General features: G+C 41.2%; 1 protein-coding gene across 1 annotated transcript in view; it reads right to left on the bottom strand.

The window, feature by feature from the left end:
* Positions 1 to 4,026: 4,026 nt before the first annotated feature.
* DPT (dermatopontin) overlaps positions 4,027 to 21,859 on the bottom strand; it is a 27,646-nt gene continuing 9,813 nt past the window's right edge. The window contains exons 2-4 of the mRNA XM_009289692.2: positions 21,232 to 21,357; positions 11,202 to 11,309; positions 4,027 to 5,443 (exon numbers count right to left, since the gene is read on the bottom strand). Of these exons, the coding sequence (XP_009287967.1) occupies positions 5,377 to 5,443; positions 11,202 to 11,309; positions 21,232 to 21,357 (301 nt within the window). The 3' untranslated portion in view covers positions 4,027 to 5,376. The remainder of the gene's footprint in view (positions 5,444 to 11,201; positions 11,310 to 21,231; positions 21,358 to 21,859) is intronic.

Genomic DNA, 21,859 nt, shown 5'->3' with positions numbered 1-21,859 from the left:
AGATGTTGTGCCAAAGACCCATTTTCTTTAGTTTGTTGAGAATTTATTTGCCTTTGGTTTTTTCTTGCCTCTTTCTTTATCTGTAATCACACCTCCTCCTTCTACTCACACTTCATTGTTAGCTTATTCCTTCTGTTCTCATCTCTCTGTTTTCTTTGGTCAAGGGTTAAGAGCTCCCAATGCAGATTAAAAGAATTATATCAACATTATCAGTTGGTTCTGCTTCACTTGGCAAATCCTCTGCTTTTCAAGGATGGTATTTGATATACTGTGCTAGCTTTTTTCTTTGCAAAGTTATTTGGGGAGCTTTCTCCAAATTCTTGAAATTTTGCTGGTATTAAATAATCCTAGTCATCTCATCTCCTAAGATAGAGGAACATGCATTTATTTTAAGAAATTACATAATGGTATATTCTTCAGGTGGCTTCATGTCTCTTTTTCACCATTTTTGCTTCAATTCTTGTCATTCCCCTGAGTTTTCTCTCAGATAGAACCATCTCTTGTGCACCTGTGTCTTCTTCTGTGTTCTCCACAATTTGGGCTGGTCTTTTTAGGACCAGGTTCTGCAGTGTGGTGACTTGTGTGGTTCAGGCAAGGCCTGGAGAATTTGATCCTGCATGTAAAATAAAGCTCACATCCTGCAAAAATGTAGCTGTGCCTTTTTTTTACATACTGGGATTTATCCTATTGACATAGCTTTAATGCTAAGCTCAGCAAAACTTCTTTTTATTCTTCTTAAATGATTTAAAGACAACCTAAGGCAGAATGTGTCCTGGTCTTCACGAGGTTAAGTCAGTTAGATTTTTCAAGTAGAATAGAATAGAATAGACTATTTCAGTTGGAAGGGACCTACAACGATCACCTAGTCCAACTGCCTGACCAATTCAGGGCTTTTATGTCTGAGGAAGTATGAAAAGAATATGCAGTGCCTTGTCTGTCCCTGTGTATCTTGGCACACTCTTCGATTGATTCCCTTTAACTCGAGGTCCAGTTTTTCCAGTCTTCCTTGTAGAGATGCACCAGCTAAGCTAAGATCCTGAAAAGTATTTAGATGCCTGACTCTTGCTTAAGACTGAACTCCATTGATTTCGGCCAAAGTTCACAAGCTGGATAAGACTGAAATCAATGCTGTTCAGGTATGGAGCTCAGAAAAACAGAGCCAAGCCTGCTGGCTCTGACCCACAGGCACTTGTGCATGTCTTTCATTTTCAGCATGTGGGCAGCCCTGCTGCCTTTTCTAAACTTCTCGATGCATAGGTCTGGATTACTATGCAGAGCATCAGCTACACACATACCAGTACCCTGAAATAGTGAGGAATAAGGTAGCAGTCCCCTGTGTAACTACTGTGTCTTGAAAAGTAAATCTAGGCACAAGCAATGTTTTATGTTTGATAATGTGTTATTAGCAGAACTCCTCCTGCCTACGGTTCATGCCAACAACTCTGGCACAAAGTGCCACTACCAGTGATGTTCATACTCTCTGTTTGCAAACAGTACTGTAGCCTTAAAGATGCAGGCCAGTACAGTAACATGTTGCTGGTGCGATAAACATGGGCTTGAAATAAAGTTTAAAACCAGAAAAGGATTCAATGGCTGTGAGTCAAGGGTCAAGCCTAAGTAAGTTTTCCTAAGAGCCAACTGGTCTTCTGCCAGGTCTTCTGCTTCATCCACAGACTGGTTTCCCTTCAGCTGTGTTGGCATCTCTCTGCTTAGGTGATGCCATGACTCTCTGCCAGGTTTATCTCATATTACAAAATCCTGAACACTGGACTGGAAGAGGTTGAAAGGTCTCTCTTGATTTTACAGGAAATACGCCTTATTTCAACATGGCTATGGGTTTGCTATTTCTTTTTTTAATCAGTGCTGTATTGCTAAATCTGATATATTTGTCATTAGTCTCATAGTATTTGTTGTCCTGTAAAACTAATCCCAGCTCTCATTGTCAAGTGATTAAACAAGAATCTCAGCATTCACTTAAAAAACACATTTCTAGGCTCAGCGTTGTTGAGAAGTAATTGAAAAATACTGTTTGAAGCACTTGAAAAATACTGAAAGTGAAAAATGTTGAAAAATGTTGGAAGTGCTTATATACTCTGGAAACTGAGAAATCAGAATAGATGAAAAAAATAGAGCTCTTTTTTCTATAAAAGTCCCATGGTTTTTAAGTTAATCTTGGGATTTGGGAGGAAGAGCGGTCAAGTCCTCCTCTTCGACTGTTTGGCGTTGATAGAATTGTCTGTGTTTTCCCCAATTACTCATGCTGTTCTCTTACTCAAGCCTGTCTTCAAGAGGAGTGGATCAAATGGAGGATGTGGGTTTGGGGTAGCACCAGCCTTCACTGAGTTTCAGATTAAAGGAGACCCACAAAGGGGGTCAGTGTTGGTATTTCTCTTCCCCAGCCAGCCCACCCCACTTTTTCTTCTTCACCTTTTTTATTTAGAGTTAGAAAAGCTCAAAAGGTTCTCCTTGTTTTTTGAAGTTTGCTGCATTTCCCTTTGTGAATGCAAAGATTACCCTGCTCTAGTTTATCTAAAAAAATCGCTGACAACACTGACAGTATGCCATCTGCAGCCCTTGCAGCATGACTGGGGCAACGCTCAGCATTTACGAAAGAGTGCTTTTCTCTCAGATGTTTGAATTCAATCCATACTGTTATTATTTATTAAATAAATAGGACTTTATTTCCTGATGTTTTGTTTATTAAAAAATAAGGGTTTATTTAAAATGTTAGGCCTATATGGGACTTCAGTAATGCATAGGCTCTGTGTTGGCTCTCAGATCAGGGGTGACTTTTACACCGTATAGTACAAGTGTAGGTGGGGTGCTTCTGTGCCATGGAACACATGAGGATGAAGTTCTGTGGGCTCCCTGTACTGGGCATCTGTGCTCAGTTGCACTTGGTCTGAATAGGCACAACTGTGTTCGTTTCCCTGCAATGGCATCTAGTTTGTGTTAGCACGAGTGAAAGGTGGTTCAGGTTCGGTAAGGTGTCCTAAGCAGGTTGAAAGGCTCACTTTTCCAGAATGGCTTTAGGAGAGTCAAAACAGGCTTGATCAGGTTTTGAAACCAGCGAACTTTTGCAAGCAGGCTCATCATTGCCTTGCTCTGTGCTGAGGAATTTGGGCTGGAACCTTATCAGCTTGGGAGCAATGTCTTCCCACACGCAAAGATTACATAAACATTAGAAGTGGATGCTGCAACTTAGATAAAAACTTAGATAAAAACTAAGTTCAGTTCCTAGCTTTGCTAACTAGCTGTCCTAGGACTTCACAGGAACCACTCTTTCTCTGCCTCAGTTCTGCTTTTTGGTTTTTTTTGGTCCACATCCCATTTCTGCCTTCCCCCAAGATACATTCTGTTTCCCACCCACGCCTTTCCTCATCTGAGAATTACTTAACTTTCTGAAGAGGAGTCCTGTGAAATGTATCCTACACAGATGCACTGCTAGGGTGGAGCTGGGAATAGAGCATGGGTGGAAGGAAGTGACTGGGACAGGGATGAGGAGAAAGGTGGCATATGGGACAATATGACACTGCAGCTCCAGTGGACAAGAGAGCAGAACTGCTCATTTCCGTGGCGCTGTGGATCTAAATCAGCTTAAGCTGATCTTGCACTGTCCCCTCAGAGGCCTCCATGAACCTATAGTGTGCACACAGAATTGAGAGCAGCCTAAGTAGTCAAGATAAAGTTGTGTGGGAGACGGGTGTCCGTCTAGAGCAGGTGTTCCCAGATATGATCCTTCTATGCCTAATTATAGTGCCTGGCATGAGTGCCTTCTCCTCAGGTGCTCCCCTGTTTGGAGCTCTCTTGGCTTCCTTTGCCTGTCTGCCAGTGTCAGCTAACAAGCTCCTCCAGCTTCCCTAGGCCTCTTGACTTCTCTTTCCCACTGTTACTTACATGTCTCAGCAACTGGCTCTCACAGAAACTCCCTAATTACTATCATGGTCTCTGAGAATGACAGAAGGTTTCTTTGTGTGCAAATTAATAAGCTATTGTAAGTAAAATCAAGAAAGAGCAAGGCTACATCAATGCAAAACCTATTATTCTTTTATTAGACAAATGTAGTTTTAATGCTCACACTTGAAGGTATGCTAGTAAATATGTTAAAAATGCTTGGAACATGGAAACTGACTGGCTGACACCACTGTTTCCTATGGAGCTTTACAACGTTAAATTGGTACACACGGTCATCATGGCCCTTGAGCCAGCACTGCCAGAGCCATTGCTAGTTTACCATCGACTTCATCAGCTAAGAAACTGCGCCCTAACTTCTGGTTTGTTCAAGAGCAAAAATCCTACCTCAGATCTTCCTGGAAGAGATCAATAGTTTTTCTTGTTGAATTACAGCTGCACAAGTGCTGTGCAGTCTTGAAACATGGTCAGCTTATCCTTTACAGGGAATGAGATCTAAAAGTTGGAGGAACTGAGGTCACCTAAGTCATTAGCTTTATTTGTCTGTTCTAAGCCAAGAATATATTACCAAGGGCAGATGGACGTTGTACAGGCACCCATAGTGGAAACCCAATCTACCTGAAAAGTAGACTCCTGACAAGTGCAGTATACATATTTACTGAGAGTGCAAGTGGCCTCACCTACTCCTGGGTTTGCCCAGAGTAGAGCTCCTAGCTAGTTATGTCATTAGAGACTTTTAAGACAATAAAAAAGAGACTCTCAGTAAAGCTGGGTTAGACTTCTGTTTTTATTGATGGACCTACTCTCATTTTAATCAGGTATTGATGTCTTCCAGTGTTGTAAATACCTGGAATTCTCCTGTGCAGGCAGACGTTTGTTGCAATGGAGTTATGCTGAGGGCTGTAATGGGTAACGCCAGATGCAGTACGTCAGAGACCTCCTGATGCTGCTTTCAGCACACTTTCAGCTACTAAACGCTGAGAAGCTGGTAGGGATCACTGGGTTGGTTCCAAGTACAAAGTAGAGACAGGAAAGTCTAGTGGATGTTGGAAAGCTTATAGTATGTTTCCACCTCATTCAGAGTGACTGTGCTGGGAAGCAATTTATATGAAGTTGCTATGTGAAAGAAGGTTGTATGTGTTCAGAATGGCTATATGTATATATAAAAAAGGTAACTGCATATGCCACAGACTTGTGTATCATAAACGTGTATGTTGTAAGCAATTTTAGTCAGGGGATACAACTGCCAGTGCAGCTTGAAGGAATCCTCCAAAATCGCTGTTGCAAGCACGTGGGCTGGCAATTTATTTAATAGCTCCAGAGGGAAAGAATTGTATCTTCAGCAGACAGCTGATGAGTCTTGGTACTTTTTTTGTGAGCCTAATTGCCCTTCTCCCGTAATCACTGAGCCTCATCCCACCCTGTCCATCCCCAAGCTTTCCAAGTTGAGTAAACTCGATCTTTTTAAACATTTTGAAATGGGCAGTCATACTCTGTCATCCTGCAGACAATGAATTTCCACTGACGATCCCTGCATGGAAGAGAGACAAGAGAGAGATATTAGTGAGCCAGAACTGCAAAGGATAAGACTATACAAGTAAGAATAACTTTACACCAGGTATTGTGGCAACAAAAACATCTGTCTGCCATTAGCTGAATTTCCTCTGAATGCTTTGTGTTTTTATGGGCTGGAAGAAGATTAAATATGTCTGATAGTTATAATTCCTTCACATTCCCTTACAAGGTGAGAAAATCAGCTCTCTGAGTAATTAGGTCTCTGAGTATCCTTCAGAAGACAATGACTCTTGATGGTGATCAATCCTAAATTGACTTTAAATCAGTGACCAAGAGGAAAAGGATGGTTCTCTCAAAAGTTATTGTCATGTGATATATTGCTCAAGAATGTGTACAAAGTAAAATACATGGGTGATTTTCAAGCTATTTCTAAGTGGGGAGTTATCCACAGAGCAAAATTCACTGGTTTTTTTCTTTCCACTACTAGGTCTTCTAGCTAGTGTCCTTTAACAAAGATGTGAAGGAATCAACAGTGAGAGAAATTAAATTCAATTCTCATCCTTGATCTCCACAAGACACATGTGAGGCAGAGTAACGTTTACGAGTGTGAGGAGAGTTTATGCTGTTCCTGGTTTGTGAGTAATTGGATGTCTGTATTCTCTCTCAGGAGAGTGATACAATACCTACTAACAATTTTTAGTAGGAAGCGTGGCTGGAGCAACAGGATTCAACAGTGGAGGCCAGTGATTTAGTGTCCAATAGCTGCAACAGTGCAAATTTCCACCTTAGCTTATTGTGCGTTAAATTTTCCCTTGACAAAAACGCATGAGTTCAGAGGAACAAATACTGTCCTGCTGTGGAGCAAATGTTCAATTTAGGCTGCTTGGTACTGGCTAACAGGAGTTTAGATCTCAAGTACAGTCCTTGCAGATGGCAGCCGTCATTTAAATTGGTAATGGGTAGTACTCCAAGAGGTTTCTGAAAGTTTGGATTCTGCTAATAGTTATCTCCTAAACCTGAGGCATGGGACAGGTAATGCTGCTGGAGTGGTTCAATAGGAGCTTGCTTTACAAGATCCCTGCACAGTCCTGGTTTTCTGGTGGCCAGCTCCAAACAGTGAGGAAACTGGTGCAGAACCTGCTGCCTCTTAGGGATGTGCTGAGACACCTGAGCCCAGATTTTGGCATTAACTGCTTTTATATGGTTTCATTGACTGGGTGACTCTATCCTGGAATAAAATTAATTTGACCCTTAAGCTCTTTGTAGGTATAAAGCGTCTCATTTCAGCTTTCATTAACTGAGGTTTTTTAATTGGAAATTTTCTATGCTACTTCACCAGTTTATGCTGAGTGTCATTTGGAACTGGGCCTATCTCATACTCATCAGCAAGTCTGCGTTTAGTTGTATAGTGTTTATTTTTGGTTTTCTTTAGGCCTTTCCTACATGATTTTTAATTGTAATTGCCTCATAAAACTGTTACCAAAGGTTAATGAAATGCAAGATTCATTTTTACGTTTATTTTAGGAAGTCCTCATTTGGACTATGTGCATGCTCTTCAAAGACTGTTAGTACTCGTTTGGTCACTGAGCTACCCAGAGAGACCAAAAGGAGAAAAGATGACTCGTGGATTAACAGGATTATATGGGTCAAAATTAAGGTCTGCTAAACTAGCACCCGTTGTCAGAGAGACTTTTAGCTCAAAAGCTGAGGTCAAGTCATTTTTCTAAAAAGGGATATTGTAAAGTTAAAAGTTGAGTTCTTTAAAATAAATGTATTTTAGTTACCTGAATTAATAACATGCTTTGAAATATTAGAACAGAATTATTTCTGAAGTTGTAATTTAAGATTGAACTTGCAGACACTTTAGCATATATGCACATGATTGATGGCCAATAGGTTTATGCATTTAGTATCTTAATTTATCTTTTTTTGCATTACTTGTGTTTGAAGTTAAGCATGTATGTCCAACTTTTCAGTATGCAGGCAATTACTTTGTACCATTGGTGCTGTGTGTTTAATTCAATAGTTATCAGCCTGTTTCAATTTGTAGATCCCTTACAAGTTTTCCAGTGGGGGTGCAGATCCTGTCAGGAATTGCCCTAAGTGGAATACTCTAGAATATATGAACACTTGCCTTTGCAGATTCTTAACACCAGTTTATAAGTCCCCCCCTCCCCCCCAAACTGCTAATTTCATGCATTTTCCTTGGCTTGGGAAGTCAATATTGAATTGTCACTTTTACTCTTCAGCTGTCATGTGCTGTCAGATTTGAATTTTTTATGCTATGGGGAAAATATCTTTTATCTCCAAATATTGCCAAATAATCTGTTTCCAATTCAGTTAAAAAATTCTATTAATTCCTATTCATATTGAGTTTGACAAAATCCTCTTTCTTTGGTCATATGAAACTTATTAGGGACCTAAAATAACCTATAATTTAGCTCAGCTGAGCTCAGTAGATATCCAGCTTGTCCAGGCATTTCAAATGTCCTTACTGCTGGGGTATCTGGGTGTTGATCTAGCTTTCAGTGATGATGTCTGAGCAGTTAAGAAATTACCGGCTATTCAGATCACCCAAATAAATGCAGCAGAGAACAGTTTTGTAAGAGAAATGAGCTTCTGTCAGTCTGCATGTGCTGTTTTTATAGAACACAGCGAAGGGCAAGCTGTGGCACCTACCAAGCACGTCTGGTAATCCCCACCTCCCTGTTCAAGCTACTCCCTGCAGGTTGGGCTGTGAATGTTCCAGTGGTGCTCTCTGGACTCGAGGGACCGACCCAATCAGACCACAGCCCCATAACAAGGCTCCACGAGGGAGCCATGCCATCATCACTTAGCATGTTTCAGAGCTCAGGCTGAAGCTATTTTGAAGGTTTTTTTTTTTTTTTTTTTTTTTTTTTTAAATTTTGGAAGCTATTTTGTCAAGGGTTTACAATGTGCATGTCTATGCGGGCAGTTTCAATTGTTTACAACCTGCTTCATATACCCCATGTCCACCTCTGAAACCTGACTGTATCAGTCTGTCTAACAAAAGATACTGCCTTTACCTGCAAATGTTGCCTTACTTATGTCCATAGGTCATCCTGTCTGCATCAGCATTATCACCACGCTCCCAAATGTGCTCCCAGAGACACTTCAAGCCTCTGCTAATTCTTTCCAGCTGCTTTTGTCTTGCTTTATAGACAATTGTTTTCTCCTTTTGACCTATTTAAAATGGGACTGAAAAATGTAAATATTAACCACTTCTAAAATCTGTTCTCCAGATTTAGAGCACTTAGAACCTCTGATGATGAACAGCAACTCCTTTGTTCATTCCTGTTGATACACAGGCATGGAAACTCTCAGAGAGTGATTACAGAAGAGGAGATGGGGATACCACCTTTCTAAACTTTCTACAGCTTTTGCCAGAGGCATCACATGCTCTCTCAAATATCTGTGCATCAGCAGTGACCCCAGTGATGCAATGTCTTAGGGAGTAGGAAAGGGAGGATATGATTCCTTCAAGTTTATTCAAAAAGTCTAAAAATACCTGACTGTTTGAAGTGATTAGGAAAGCTTAAACTAAAATACCTTCAAAGGCTTTTTTTGTGACGCTCATTAGCTCAAGAACACTGCCTGTCATGGGCTAAATAGTATGGACAGAAGTTTAACGTGCTTGAAAATGAAAAGCAGTCTCAAAATCTACAGCATGTTTACACAGACAAGATGCACGTGTGCGTGCTGCTGGCAGGCTGGGACTGGGAATAGCTTTTTTTGCTCCTATGCTGCCTCAACCAGCTGCAAAGAACCATTTAGGATGACAAACTTAGCCAACTTCTGCGAGTATACCACTCAGGAGAGTTACTGCATGAATCTGAATTATGAACTGGCATAGCAGGAGTTTTTTTCACTTCTTACACGAGGCAACACAAGTTGGTTTTAGTCATTCTGGAAGCCGGGGGCCAGAAAGTTCATTGGCACAGAGAAGTTTCCTAGATTGCAATTCATAAAATGTTTTCTCTATGGTTTTCACCTGCTACTATTGCAGGTTCATCTGTGGTGTCACAGCAGTGGTAGGACAAAGGTGGTGGTGGCTTCTTCCCTTTCCAGGTACTGTGTTCCCATAACCTGTGAAGACCTGTACTCCCGATGTACATCCCCGTGATGCTGCCTCCACTCCTGGCCCAGTCCCTGTTCTGAAGGCTGCGTTAAGCCTTCAACAGTCACAGACAGAAATCTGCTCAGAGGCATCGGTTACCTCAGCTGCTCTGTTTTCCAGGCTTGTCCTTGTGATTCCTGACTTTACCCTGGTCCACATCCAGTAGAGGCTGGAATCCAGCTGCAGGGGAGCGCACTGTCTGCACTATCTCCCCTACTCTCTGCCATGGCTGTGAGGAGCAAGGATAAAGAATAGCACTGGGTAATATTTAAGAGAAAAAACCCAGAACAGGGATGTCCCTTGCAAGCTTGTAAATTCTTTATCCAAAGGAATAAATAGATACCTTTGAGTTAATTAACTGTGAAAGTTATGCTTCCGCTTGTAGGAATAATTTGCAGACATGGCTTCCATTTGTTAATAAACAGGCTAATGAATTTTAGCCAGAAAATTACATTTATGGACCTGCAGCAGTCTGACTGTGTTATCATTTCTGGAAAGGTCTTCTTATTTTAGGTAATCTTTTGGCTGAGGGGATCCCTAGTGAAGTCCAGCAAGCTGAGACCGTCATAGTGACAAAAGCACCTCGGCTCCTTTGAGTGTTATTAGAGACAGCTTGAAATGTTGGTGTGTTTAAACTCCTCCTTCTCTCTTCTCTCCCCGCTTCTCCTGTAGCCAGTCTTGGCAACAACAGGCCAGTGTAGCGCACCTTGCCTTGCTGTCTGTGCTGTGTTTGGTAACAAATGCTTTAATATACTGGGCTGAGGTGTCTGATAAAAAACATGAGCGAAGAAATAACTCACAGTTGATGTATTAGAGGTCAGCTCAAGACGAAAGAATCAAGATCCAACCACAACTTCACTAGCCATAGCGCCTCATAGGGCCTGGTCAAGTAATGACCAGGACTGAACAAGAAAAAGTAGTGGACTCATTTTCTGGAAAGGGATCAATGTGCACTGCATTGCCTTAATTCCTGGTGTGGCCTCAGATCTGTTAGTATTGTGTTCCAATGGATTGGGCATTTTACAGCATTCAGACTGCAGTTTGTATGGTCTTATCTTTGCATGCTGGCAGATACCCCACTTCTCTGCAAAGAAAAGTGGGCCAAAATAAGTCCCTCATCCCCTGAAAGGACAGGGTGTTCCAGGCTGAGTTTTTACTGGGTTAGATAAAAGATGCTCTAACCAGAGGTAGGTGAGAAACAATGCTGAAGATCTGTTAAGCTTTGTGGAGTTCAGATTTAGCCAAGCCTACCATTGCTATATTTTTCACTACGCAGATGGGCATGGCAGATGATCCCCTTGTGCATGAAGGTGCCCTTTTCCTGATACACCACCCTGGACAATTGGCCACATGCACAGTGAACTTTGGTCCTCAGAAGTACTAGCCTGATGCTGGGTACCACAGCAGATGATGTGTAGCCATGCACTGTTTGGGAGAAATAGAAAAGGAAAACTTTTTTTTTTTTTTTTTTTTTTTTTTTTTTTTTTTTTTTTTTTTTTTTTTTTTTTTTTTTTTTTTTTTTTTTTTTTTTTTTTTTTTTTTTTTTTTTTTTTTTTTTTTTTTTTTTTTTTTTTTTTTTTTTTTTTTTTTTTTTTTTTTTTTTTTAAATTTCTAGTGAAACAGATGAAAAGCAAACCTGTCCACAGCAGAGAAAGTTGTGGTTGCCCCACGGATGTAATGGTCATAAGTGTACATCATCATGTCCATATCTTCTCCATAGTGTCCCGGATATTCTGTTGTTAACCTTTACATTAAGGAAAAAGAAGACAAAATAATTTACCATCTTACAGAAAAGTCCAGTTGACTGAATGCAACTCAAATAGTAGATTTTTCATGTTTCTTTGAAAGTTCTTGTTTCTTAATAGCACCACAAGATGCAGTCTGACCTATAAGACTGCATTTCTCTTCTACGCAACTAATTCATGTAGCTATTTGAATAAATTTCAGTAAGTTTAGAACTGTTAAGAGCAAGTTGGAGTATTATATGTATATATATCTGCAGCTCTGGGATAAAAGCAGCCTTAACAAGAATGTAAAGCTTGTCTACTACTTATGTCTTCATTGCAGGGATTTGCTCCGGCCTCTTGTCAGTCTGTTTCGTTTGCTGCTCTAGAATGTTGTAAATGTTGCCAAGTTAAATAGCTACAAGCATTTATCCATTTATGAATTATATTAAATGAATGTAGCAATTAATCCATTCCTCTTTGTTCTTTCCACTTTCTGCCTAGTTTATAATGTAAAAATATTGGCCTGGACAATATTTGTGCAGTGCATTTTATCTAAGAAGCTCAAAGTGCTTCTGCACTTATTAATCAAATTATGGTTACTGCTCTCCTGGGAAATAGGCAAGTATTTTACAGATAATGAACAGATGCAGGAAGGGGCTGGGACCTTGACCAGTACTTTATGTCAACATTATGTTAGAGGTCAGGAATGGAAACCTGGCACTCAGTCTTTCCCTGTATTACACCATTTTACGTGGGAGTTGCTAGTGGAGTTGTGTCAGCTTCACTCCGAAGCAGCACAGGGAAAAACCAGGTTCCCTGTAAGGGAGATGCTGTCCCTGTGGAAATGAACAGCTCAACTCCTGTTGAGACTAACAGGGTTAAGATGCCTTTACAGAAATCCTGACAACCATTTTTCTGACTTAATTCAGCCCAGCAGCAGTGCTTGAATGATGCTTGAAGGTGATCCTAGCACATCCCAGCTAAACACTCATGTGCATGTTTACATTTTGTTAAATTGGTGGGGTTTGAGCAGAAGCTTAAATATTTTACTCACTAGGAATACAATTATTGGGATGGTTTTAAGTTTTTAAGATGAGATGCTTTGAGGTTATTTGGAGCCCAAACCAGTAACTGTTGGAATACTCAGAAACTGAAAGTTTACCTGAAAACTGAGGGACTCTGGAATATTAGGCCGCTTTCTCCTAGAGCTATTTACTATAACAAGAATTCCTCTGAAATTGCCACCACTCTCTGTATATTTTAAATGTATTTTTGATTACTTCGTTTACCCCATTCTTATGCTGTTTACATCTTCTTTGTAAAGAAGATGTGACTTAATTCCATTTTCAGCTTTTGAAAATGAAAGAAAAACATCATTCAGTTGGAACATCATTCCTAACAAATCATTATTCCTTGACAGATGAAAAATGGGACTGAGTGTGAAACTCAAGCATGGCCTTATAAGATCCCTAAGTCTCAACAGTCAACTTCTTTGAACATATCTTGTTCTTGTGCCTTCTGTCCTTTGGCCACGGCAATCATCAAACAAATTACTAGTTGTAGTACAAGAACACCCGTGCCCAAGTGGTTTTGGGAAACAGAAGATCAGGCCTGGTCACAGCACCTGTTGTCAGGGCTCTGACCAAGGGCGCATGGATTCGCAGAGCCTTCGCAGTGCTGTGCTGTTGATAAGAAATGAAGAGTCCCCATATTTAGTTTACTAATTTGTAGCCTGAGTGTCTGATAGCGCATCTTCAAAGATTCCTGGGTCACAGCAGGTTTTTAAAACATGTGGCATGAAGACCAGCTATGGACCAGGATGTCATTTTGCATTCCCCCATCAGCTTCAGGTTTTGGGGCTTTTTTTGGCTATTATTATGAGAAAACACTAAGACGTGTTTATATATGTTCCACCAAATGTGTTTCATAACAGCTGTTTGGCATTCAGCAAGGAAAATGTTCTGTAATCTTGACCAGCACTATGTGCAGGGCAGACAAGACCGTGCAAAACACAAGGTTAAAAAGCTGCTTTCAGCTCTACTCAGAGACAGAACTGAGAGTCAGTTCTTTGAACTTGTTTCATGAGCCTTTCAGTTGAAAAGTGAATCTGATGACAAGCTCCTGAATTACTGTGAAGGGTCTCACAGATCTTTTGCAGAAGCAGGCAGTGTTATTCTGAAGTGAATGAATGCAGTAGGGAGCCTTCATTTAGCTTTCCTCTCTTTTCTTTCTGCCTGCTGTCATCTCCCCCTCCCTCTCTACTAACTTCTTTCACATTACCATTCAGCCTCTTAAGGCTCCTCTGCTAAGAAATGTTTGAAAAGCAAATATATGCAATTACCCAAAGTAAATTATATGGGGACTTGAGCTGCTCTGAAGTTTGTCTTGTTACATAGACAGATGCCTACTGACTCCTTTTGTTCTGGAGAGAAAAATTATAAATAGTGCTATGACAGCAATGTTCAAGTTCACTTGGGTCTGTATGGTCTGTCTGTCTAATTCAGTTCTCTCTGATGTTTGCTGTACTCATTTATGAAACTGTTCCCTTAAGCCCATGCATCTCAAGGTCATCTGGATTGTGCTGTATCCTTTAGAAGGAAATGCAATTGGTTGTCCATATAGCAGGGCTCTGTGGTGTTACCCAGCCCTTCTCTATTATTCCTGTTTCTGGAATCGTGGGGATAAGTCGCACAAAATGTATCTGCACTGAGAGATGCTCTAGTGTTTAATGCATAGGGATATTCAGTACTTGGTTTTCTTGTCATGGAAAGGTCATTTAACTCAGTCATTAAGGCTCTTCTCAAAGTGGTCTGCCTGGCAGAGGACAGTGGTTCCCTCAGCATTTGTTGTAGCTTGGTGTGTAACCGTATTATCAAGTGCTTAACTGAAAATATTAAGTGTTTTACTCTCTAATGCCTATCAACTACGTGTCAACTGTGAACCACCTACCAGGGCCCTACAGACAGGTAATTCATTTACAAACGTGGTAGCGTTTGTGAGCCACGTGTGGCAGTATATGGTTTATACCTGAGAGGAGTCATGAAACAAGTGAGAGACGCTTTTTGCCCTAGTTGGTGAGGGTTTGCCTGCCCACGGGAGTCTGGGCTCCCAAGGAGTCCAAGCCCAAGGGCAAGACCCATGTGGGAAGAGCCATCCACAGCAACCCGCATGAGGGCCCTGTAAACTCTTCTGGCATTGACCTCTTAGCAAAGAAAACTGGGCTAGGGGAGCAGTGAGAAGCTTGGGAATTGCCAAGTGCTTAGACAAAATTGCTGCTGCCGTTTAGGGTGATCTGAGGCCTCTAGGACCAAGCTGTGGTGCTTGTGGTGTCTGAGAGGGTACATGAAGGAAAGCCCTAGAAGAGCGGCTTGCAAAGCAGCTGTGAAAAGACCTATGTTATACTAATCGTGGGACCTAGGCACTGAGTAATTTGGTGTCAAACGAACCCTGAGGAGGCAGAGGATCTGTGTAGGGGCTAGCAGGGTGCATTTAGTGGGATTATTTACTAAACCCAGATATGTACATAGGTGTTAAGTTTGGGGAAGGACTCATAGGGGAGAAAATAGTAACGTGAGACCTTTAGCAAGTGGTGGTCTTTTCAGTCCATGTGACCTATTTGCAAGAATTAATACAGAAAACAGAGGAATTCTACTTCGGCTTTGCAAATCCACTTCAGGTCAGTATCAGGTGTATGATGTTTGGACACAAGAGACTTGGGGCACTAGTGGCATTGTTGAGAGCAGAGAAAGCAGGTTAAATTCTACATTAAAGACTGGGAAAGAAAAGCTTGTGAGAAGGGATGTAAATGGTTTGGCATGTGTGGGAGAGAGCAGGAAAACCTGACAGAAAAAGGTATTTTCATAATGGGGTTTTTAGCTGGTATAGAGTTGATGTGAGATGGTTTATCTTCTGACTGGTTTGCATCACCCCACCCATCCCCACGTTTTTCTAATGTACTTGCTATAATCCTATAAATCTTGCTTAGGCAGGAAACGTATTGAAAAAAGGCATTAAATCTTTAACAGGATTACTGTTGTTATTTTAGTCTGAAAGTAGTAATGTTGTTTATTTTCCATCGGGAAGAATTACTATGTTAGAGATTAATAGAAAACACAGAGTTACTCATTTAGCACCAAGAAGAATGTTTTGTACTAATCTACAGTGATCCCTAGCACTCTTTGAACGATTGACTTCAGAAATAGTTATTATGAGTCTATTTTTTACCGATCAGAAGATCAAGTCACACCAATGGCCTTATTAGTATTGTACAGCCCGCTCCTTAGAGAAGTAAATGGGAACTGTGGGTATGCCTTGCCTTCAGATATCAAGCAGACAAAAGAAATGAGTCTTTTAAAATATCAAAGACAGTCAGTGGTAGAGCTCATGGTTTCCTGCTCCAACTGTTGAATATACTTATTCCCTGCTAGTAAGTATGTTGTTTCAGAGTGCCTTACACTTTTTACTTCTTGTGCAACTACACTGCTAACAAGATGAATGGCTCCTCTTTAATCTCCATTTTCCTCTTTGCTGCTGAATTCCTCCTCTAAGGATGCCACAGCCAAAAGAAGGAGCTGTTCCATTTCAAGAGGGAAACAAGCTTTGACATTAACTTTCTGACCTTTGAGGACAAGGAGTGTCCCCTGAATGGCCTTACTGTTTCAGATGTTATTTACAAGTGCTTCAAGAATATGGCTCTCCTAAAGGAGAATTTTGTTTCAAGAGCCATGAGCCTGCATGTTACATTCTGTGAACATGTGAATTATACGCCTCTTTAATCAATTTCAATTCCTCCTCCAGCTGGAAGACAGCGGGCATCCCCTTTTCAAAAGCATACTATGCTGAAAAGCCAAAGAAGGTCTTAGTAAACTGTCTACAGAAATTCCTGCCAATGCTCCCAGTATAGATCCCAGACTGCTGGGCTTCCAGGGAACTAGAGCTGTCCTAGAGCTGCTCTAGAGATGAGCAGTTTTCTCATGTGGCCATGTCATGTGCGTTTCTGGATTGAGTTCACGCTCCAGGTTCTGAGATCATAGATTCACCTAGACACATCACTGTTCTTCTGTTCCACTCTGCTGTAGTGAAAACAAACTCTCACAGGGCTGAGGAGCCACGAGGCCAACACAGTGGGACCACAGTTCTTCTTGGAGGCCTACATGAGCTAGTGCAATACCGATACAAGCAGCAGCAGAGAGCTCAGGGCACCTGAGCTGTTCAAGAAAGACATGTCTGAAATAACATTAACCAGCTTTCCAATATTAAGGGGATGTGTTTCTCCTAAGATGTCTCTGGAAGATGGTCCAGGAGATTGAACTGTAAGGTTGTATTTGCTGGGATATAAAAAAAATCAGTTACCTTTTTTTTTAAAAAAAAAAGAGGGGAGGGGAATTGGGTTGCCCAGAAGTGCATGTTTGCACCGCATCTATTCTGAGTTCACCTCCTGGATTTATATCTCTGCTGTTGGTAATCTCTGAGAAACCTGTATAGGATCTCATCAGTTTCAATATGGCTTTGGTGGCAGGTTGAGTGAAGAAAACAAGTAAGTTCTTTAAGCCCCGTAACTCTTGGAAAATGTAATTGTTGCCTGGACAACATCACCGTGACAGAGAGCAGCCACAGCTCCAGACAGACTTTCTGGCACTTGGACTGCTGGTTGTTTGGAGAGAGGAAACAGTCATAAACAGTCTGTGCAGACTTGGGGCTGCTCTGTGACATGTGTTTGCTTTTGAGAGTATGGAGTCAAGCTTTCAATTTCCTGGCAAAGAGAAAAATCTGAGCTCTAATGGGACCATTTAATAACACTGTCTCTGCATCTGCGATGGATTTGCTTCCTTTATGGTTCAAATCAGCACACAGTTTATTTTACTGTGGTAGCATTCCCTAGCCAGGTAAAATAATGGGGTTTTTTTCTGCCTCCTGTGAGGAATGTTAATTATTTTCAGTACGGTAAAAATGTGCAGAATCCATGACAAGACTTGGCATGGTGAGGAAGGAAACAAAGTACTTGTAAAAAAAATTTAAAATAGCAAGTGCAAAACTGTGAGACTGGAAAAGATTAGTATATTTATTTTCAGTATGGGCTTACTGTACAGGTAAACTGGGAATTAATGGTGAGAAGACGAGCTGTGAAACGAACTGCTGGGCTCTAAGGGTAAAGATATAGATGCTACCAAGCAAAGTCCTTAAGCATGTATTGGGTTTAATAATGTTCTTAAGTTAAGCAAAGTGTTTAAGTGGGGGTTTCAATCAGCATGATGGTGTCATAAATTAGTATTCCAATAAGTATTAGCAGGACTCAAAAAACACAGGAATGTTCCAGCTGTAAAAACCGGGTCAAATTCTAACAAACCATTTGCATGGCTCATATATATGGGGAAAACCTGTCTTTATTCATTGTAGGGAAGACCAGCTCACTTTAGGAGGAATGTAGTCCTGAAGAAGAGCCAAGAGAAGCCATGCATAAGGATCAGCTGTCTTACCGCTTTTATATTTGCCAGAGAGCCCCGTACAGAGACAACTGGAAGAGGAAGGGATCAAATACCCAAGGTGAGAGCTAATTTAAACCAAAGAGTTTTGTTACACCTCAGTACTGTCAGTTTTCTTAAAAATGCCTTTCTGCCCATATTTGGTTTCATAATGAAGGATTCATTGCACATTAAAATTCAAGGCTGCTGAGAAATTCTGCAATGTGGATTGTCTTTGAATATGGATTTTCCTATGTGTCACGCATGATCCAGGAGGCACCACAGCCATTACGTATTTTCCTGGTATTACTTTTCCACATAGTCATATACTAATAGATGCCTTTGCATGAAATTAAGCTACTTCAACCAAGAAATAGGAGTCAGCAGCATGTTAATAGTCATTTCTCCACAGATAGTTTATTGACAGCTAGTTTCTGGAACAGAATAAATACCATTATAGGCTGGGGCAGAAACTGTAATAAATAATGATACTGTATACGCACACACATTTTTATTGTGTCTTATATGCATATACATTTTGAGGTCCTACCCATGGTAGCCCGGAACTGCTTTGCAGAATGTTTGGAAAACACATTGTCTCTGTCAAATGCATCTTAAACAGAGTACAAGATACAGACCAGAAGTGTGATGTGTGAACAAGGTTTTGTGAGAATAACTTGGAAATGCCGATGGAAGTGAAGTTGTGAGTGAGATCCTATTAGGGAATGGGAAGTTTAGTTGCTGTACAGTGAAGTTTAACAATTCAGACAAGTCACATCTGTAGTAATAAGAGTGGGTCCAAAGCATGGGGTTTCGTGCTACCACATTGCAGTTCATGTTGCTTATATGTTAGCGTAACAACTAGCACTCTCCCAGACACTGTCTAGGCAGGGGAAAGGGAATAAAACAGAAGAGAAACCATTCCCGGCAGACAATAGGCAGGAGACCACTGTTTCGGAGAGGAGAGTTTAGCTGCATGGTGTGGGCCCTCCAGCAGAGGAGTCCTGTTTGGGATCGCAGCATAACTCTGGTGGAAAGGGACCTTGAGGTCTCTGGTACAGCCCCCTGCTCAAAGCAGGGTCAGCCACAAGGTCAGACCAGGCTGCTTAGGGCTTTATTCAGTCGAGTCTTGAAAACCTCCAAGGATGGAGCCTGCACAACCTCACTGGGCAACCTGCTCTACTATCTCACTGTCCTCATAGAGGAAAAGGTTTTCATATTCCTCTGAACAGCAGTCCTGCCCTCAAGCGTATCAGCTGTTCCCCCCAGTTCGGTGTCATATGGAAACTTGGCAAGAGTGTGCTCTGTTGCCTTCTCAAGGTCATTGATAAAGATGTTAAGCAGGACGGGTCCCAGGGTAGACCATTAGTTACAGTGCTCTGCTCGTAATGGGCACCCAGGCAGGGTATCACCCTTTAACTGCTACCCTCTGAGCCTGTTAAACCACCAGTTTTTTACCCATCTAGTTGGTAGCCCATCTAACAACTGTTAGTCTGTCCATCCATACCATAACATCCTAATTTGGATAACTGTATGTAGAAGGAGCTTGTATCTACCTTGCTAACTCCAAAGACAGAATGAGAGCTTGAAAAAAATTGGAAGAAATATATTGTAAGGAGGCACTTCAAGAGAGTAAGGTCAAACAAGGCTCTCAAGTAGAAGAAACTGTATGAGAGACTGTCCAGGGTGAGAGTGGATATGGAAGTGTCAAGATAGGCCAGTAGCTTGAACAGAACAAACTGGGCTCTAGATGGAGTGACTGAGCCTGGTAATACGGGATACAAAATGGTTTTATAATGAACCCATAATCACCAACTAGTGACAGGTCTTCCCAGAGGTTTTACAGCTCTCCCCTCCCAGACGAACGTGAGTACATGGGATTTCTACTCTGCTTAGAGGGAGAAATGCTTCACCTGCCTTTGAAATGCTGCCTTTTCTGCATGGAAAGGCAGTAGCAGCTGAACTACATAAGGCATTCTTTTCCAAGCATAAAAAATGAGTGTTGTCACTGTTGGAAATAGAAGGGCAGTACAGGAGTCTGTGTGCAGCTGGGATGGAAACACAAGACATCAGTAACCCCAAACATTTACATTAGGATTCGCATTACTCTGAATGCCAATTTGCAAGGCAGAGACAAAGCTGTTCCCAGTTGTCAAGACGACGTCTGAGGGAAGCAGAACTGTCAACAACAAAAGAGGTCAGAGAAGATTTCTGTTGTCTCTCTGAAAATACATGCAATATTAGAGGAGTAAGAGAGATTGGAAGAACTGCTTAAAAGTTAGAGTGAGTTTCCCTCAGAGGGAAGAGCCTGGGCAGGTATGTAAATAAACCCCCAAGCAGAGAACATCCGTAGGCAGTGTAGGCTGGAAAGGGGGCAGAAGAATGTTCAAAGACTTTGTTACAGAGTTCCTGTCATTTAAAATATTTAAAAATAATAATAAAAAAACAATTCTTTTCCTCCTGGCTGCAAGGAGACTGAAGGATGCAAAGCAAGGCACTGCTGTTGTGTTTGGCCAGTAGCCAGACAGACAAGTAAGACCAATGGGCATGTTAACAGTTTGTGTGCATCTCAATGGGAAGTTTACTTCAAAGCTGAGTTCTGGAATCAAAGATTCAAGCACAGATTTTTTCCCCCTATTTTTGTCTTTTTTTTTTTTTTAAAACGCAGGCAGGTTTTTCTTTGTATCAGTGAAAATAGCTGGATTAATAGCCCTGGAGCATAAAATCATGAGTTCTGTTACACAGAATGGACAGGAGCAATATGAGCTTTCTCTACACAGTCTGCTACTGTTCTTCCATCTCAATTTAGAGAAACCACACCTGGGGCGACAGGGAAGCTCGGGATGTATAGCTCGTTTTTCCATAGCCTCTGTGAGGTTGCCAGCACCAGTTGTGATACTGTGTGAGGTGAGGCCACCTTTTTTTTAGGTTTGGACTATGATCAGTAGCTCATTTTGACTTTGGTCTTCAAACAGCCTTGAGAGAGGGAGCAAGTTGTATGCACTACAAATACAAAAATCCCAAGTTGTCAGCGAGAGGATATTTTTTCTGAGGTAAATGGCAGGAAGTTCACTCCTGTAAATCATTGTGGCACAATTGCGTAGCGCAGAGATGCTCCTACTGCTGTAAATGTGCTGGATTTATAGTGGGAGCTATATCACCACCCTTGAAATGTCATTCCACTTTGGAGACTTCTGTCATGGTTTCTAGCATTGCTAGGCTGCTGCTGGTACCCAGGCCTGTTCATTAAGGGCTAGCTACTGCGTTGCGCTCTTCAGCATAACTGTGCCCTCATTCTCTTCCCTTAGCCATGGATCCTCAAGAATCCTGTTACCAGACTGGAAATAACTTGCTTAGCCCCATAAAACACAGTTAACTTTTTCTCAGACAAGGTTTTTGATGGGCCAGGTGGCCAAAGACATTTATATGAACTGCTGGGGAAAAGAGGCTAACAGGTTTGGTTTCTGCTTAAACTCACCAGCATGAATACGGGCATCTCCGGCTATAGCGGCAGCAGTAAAATTGCCATTCACGGTCAAGCACAGATGGAAAATACTGACTCTGGAAACCAGCCACCAGCCCATTGTTTGAGCAGGTTTGATACCTAAGAAAGAGGAAAAAGAAGAGAACACATAAGGAAAACATGATATTAGATTTCCTGATAGTTTCAAGCATTTCTGAAAACAGCATTAAAAATTTTGATTCGGGGTGGAAGCTAAGGGTTTGGCTTTGTATTGAGAAGCACTGTATGCACTTGCTTTGTATTGAGTAACCATTTTGTGTAAGAAAGCAGCAGTAGTTAACTAATAATGGCTTAACATTTACGTTGCACTTAAAACTATTTTAACTGTTTTAAAGTATTTAATCATTCCAATATGCTAATCAGGCAAGAAGATTATTCTGGTGTTGACATTCTCAACTGTTTACAAATCATAAGACTGACTTCAAAATAGTCCATTAATACTTTTATCTTTGACTGTTGGTATTTGAGCATTGGGGGTTCACTGGAGTAATTTTTTCAACTGCTTCTCTACAAAAAAGAAGCCTTAGAAACTCTTTTGTAAGAGAAATTCAGCAATTTCTTTTATTTATTTCTTTCTTCAATT

The sequence above is a fragment of the Aptenodytes forsteri genome, unplaced genomic scaffold (genome assembly GCF_000699145.1).
Source record: "Aptenodytes forsteri isolate BGI_AS27 unplaced genomic scaffold, ASM69914v1 Scaffold61, whole genome shotgun sequence".
NCBI lineage: Eukaryota > Metazoa > Chordata > Aves > Sphenisciformes > Spheniscidae > Aptenodytes > Aptenodytes forsteri.
Note: the sequence above shows the minus strand (reverse complement) of the source record. Positions and strands in the feature narration are given on the sequence as shown.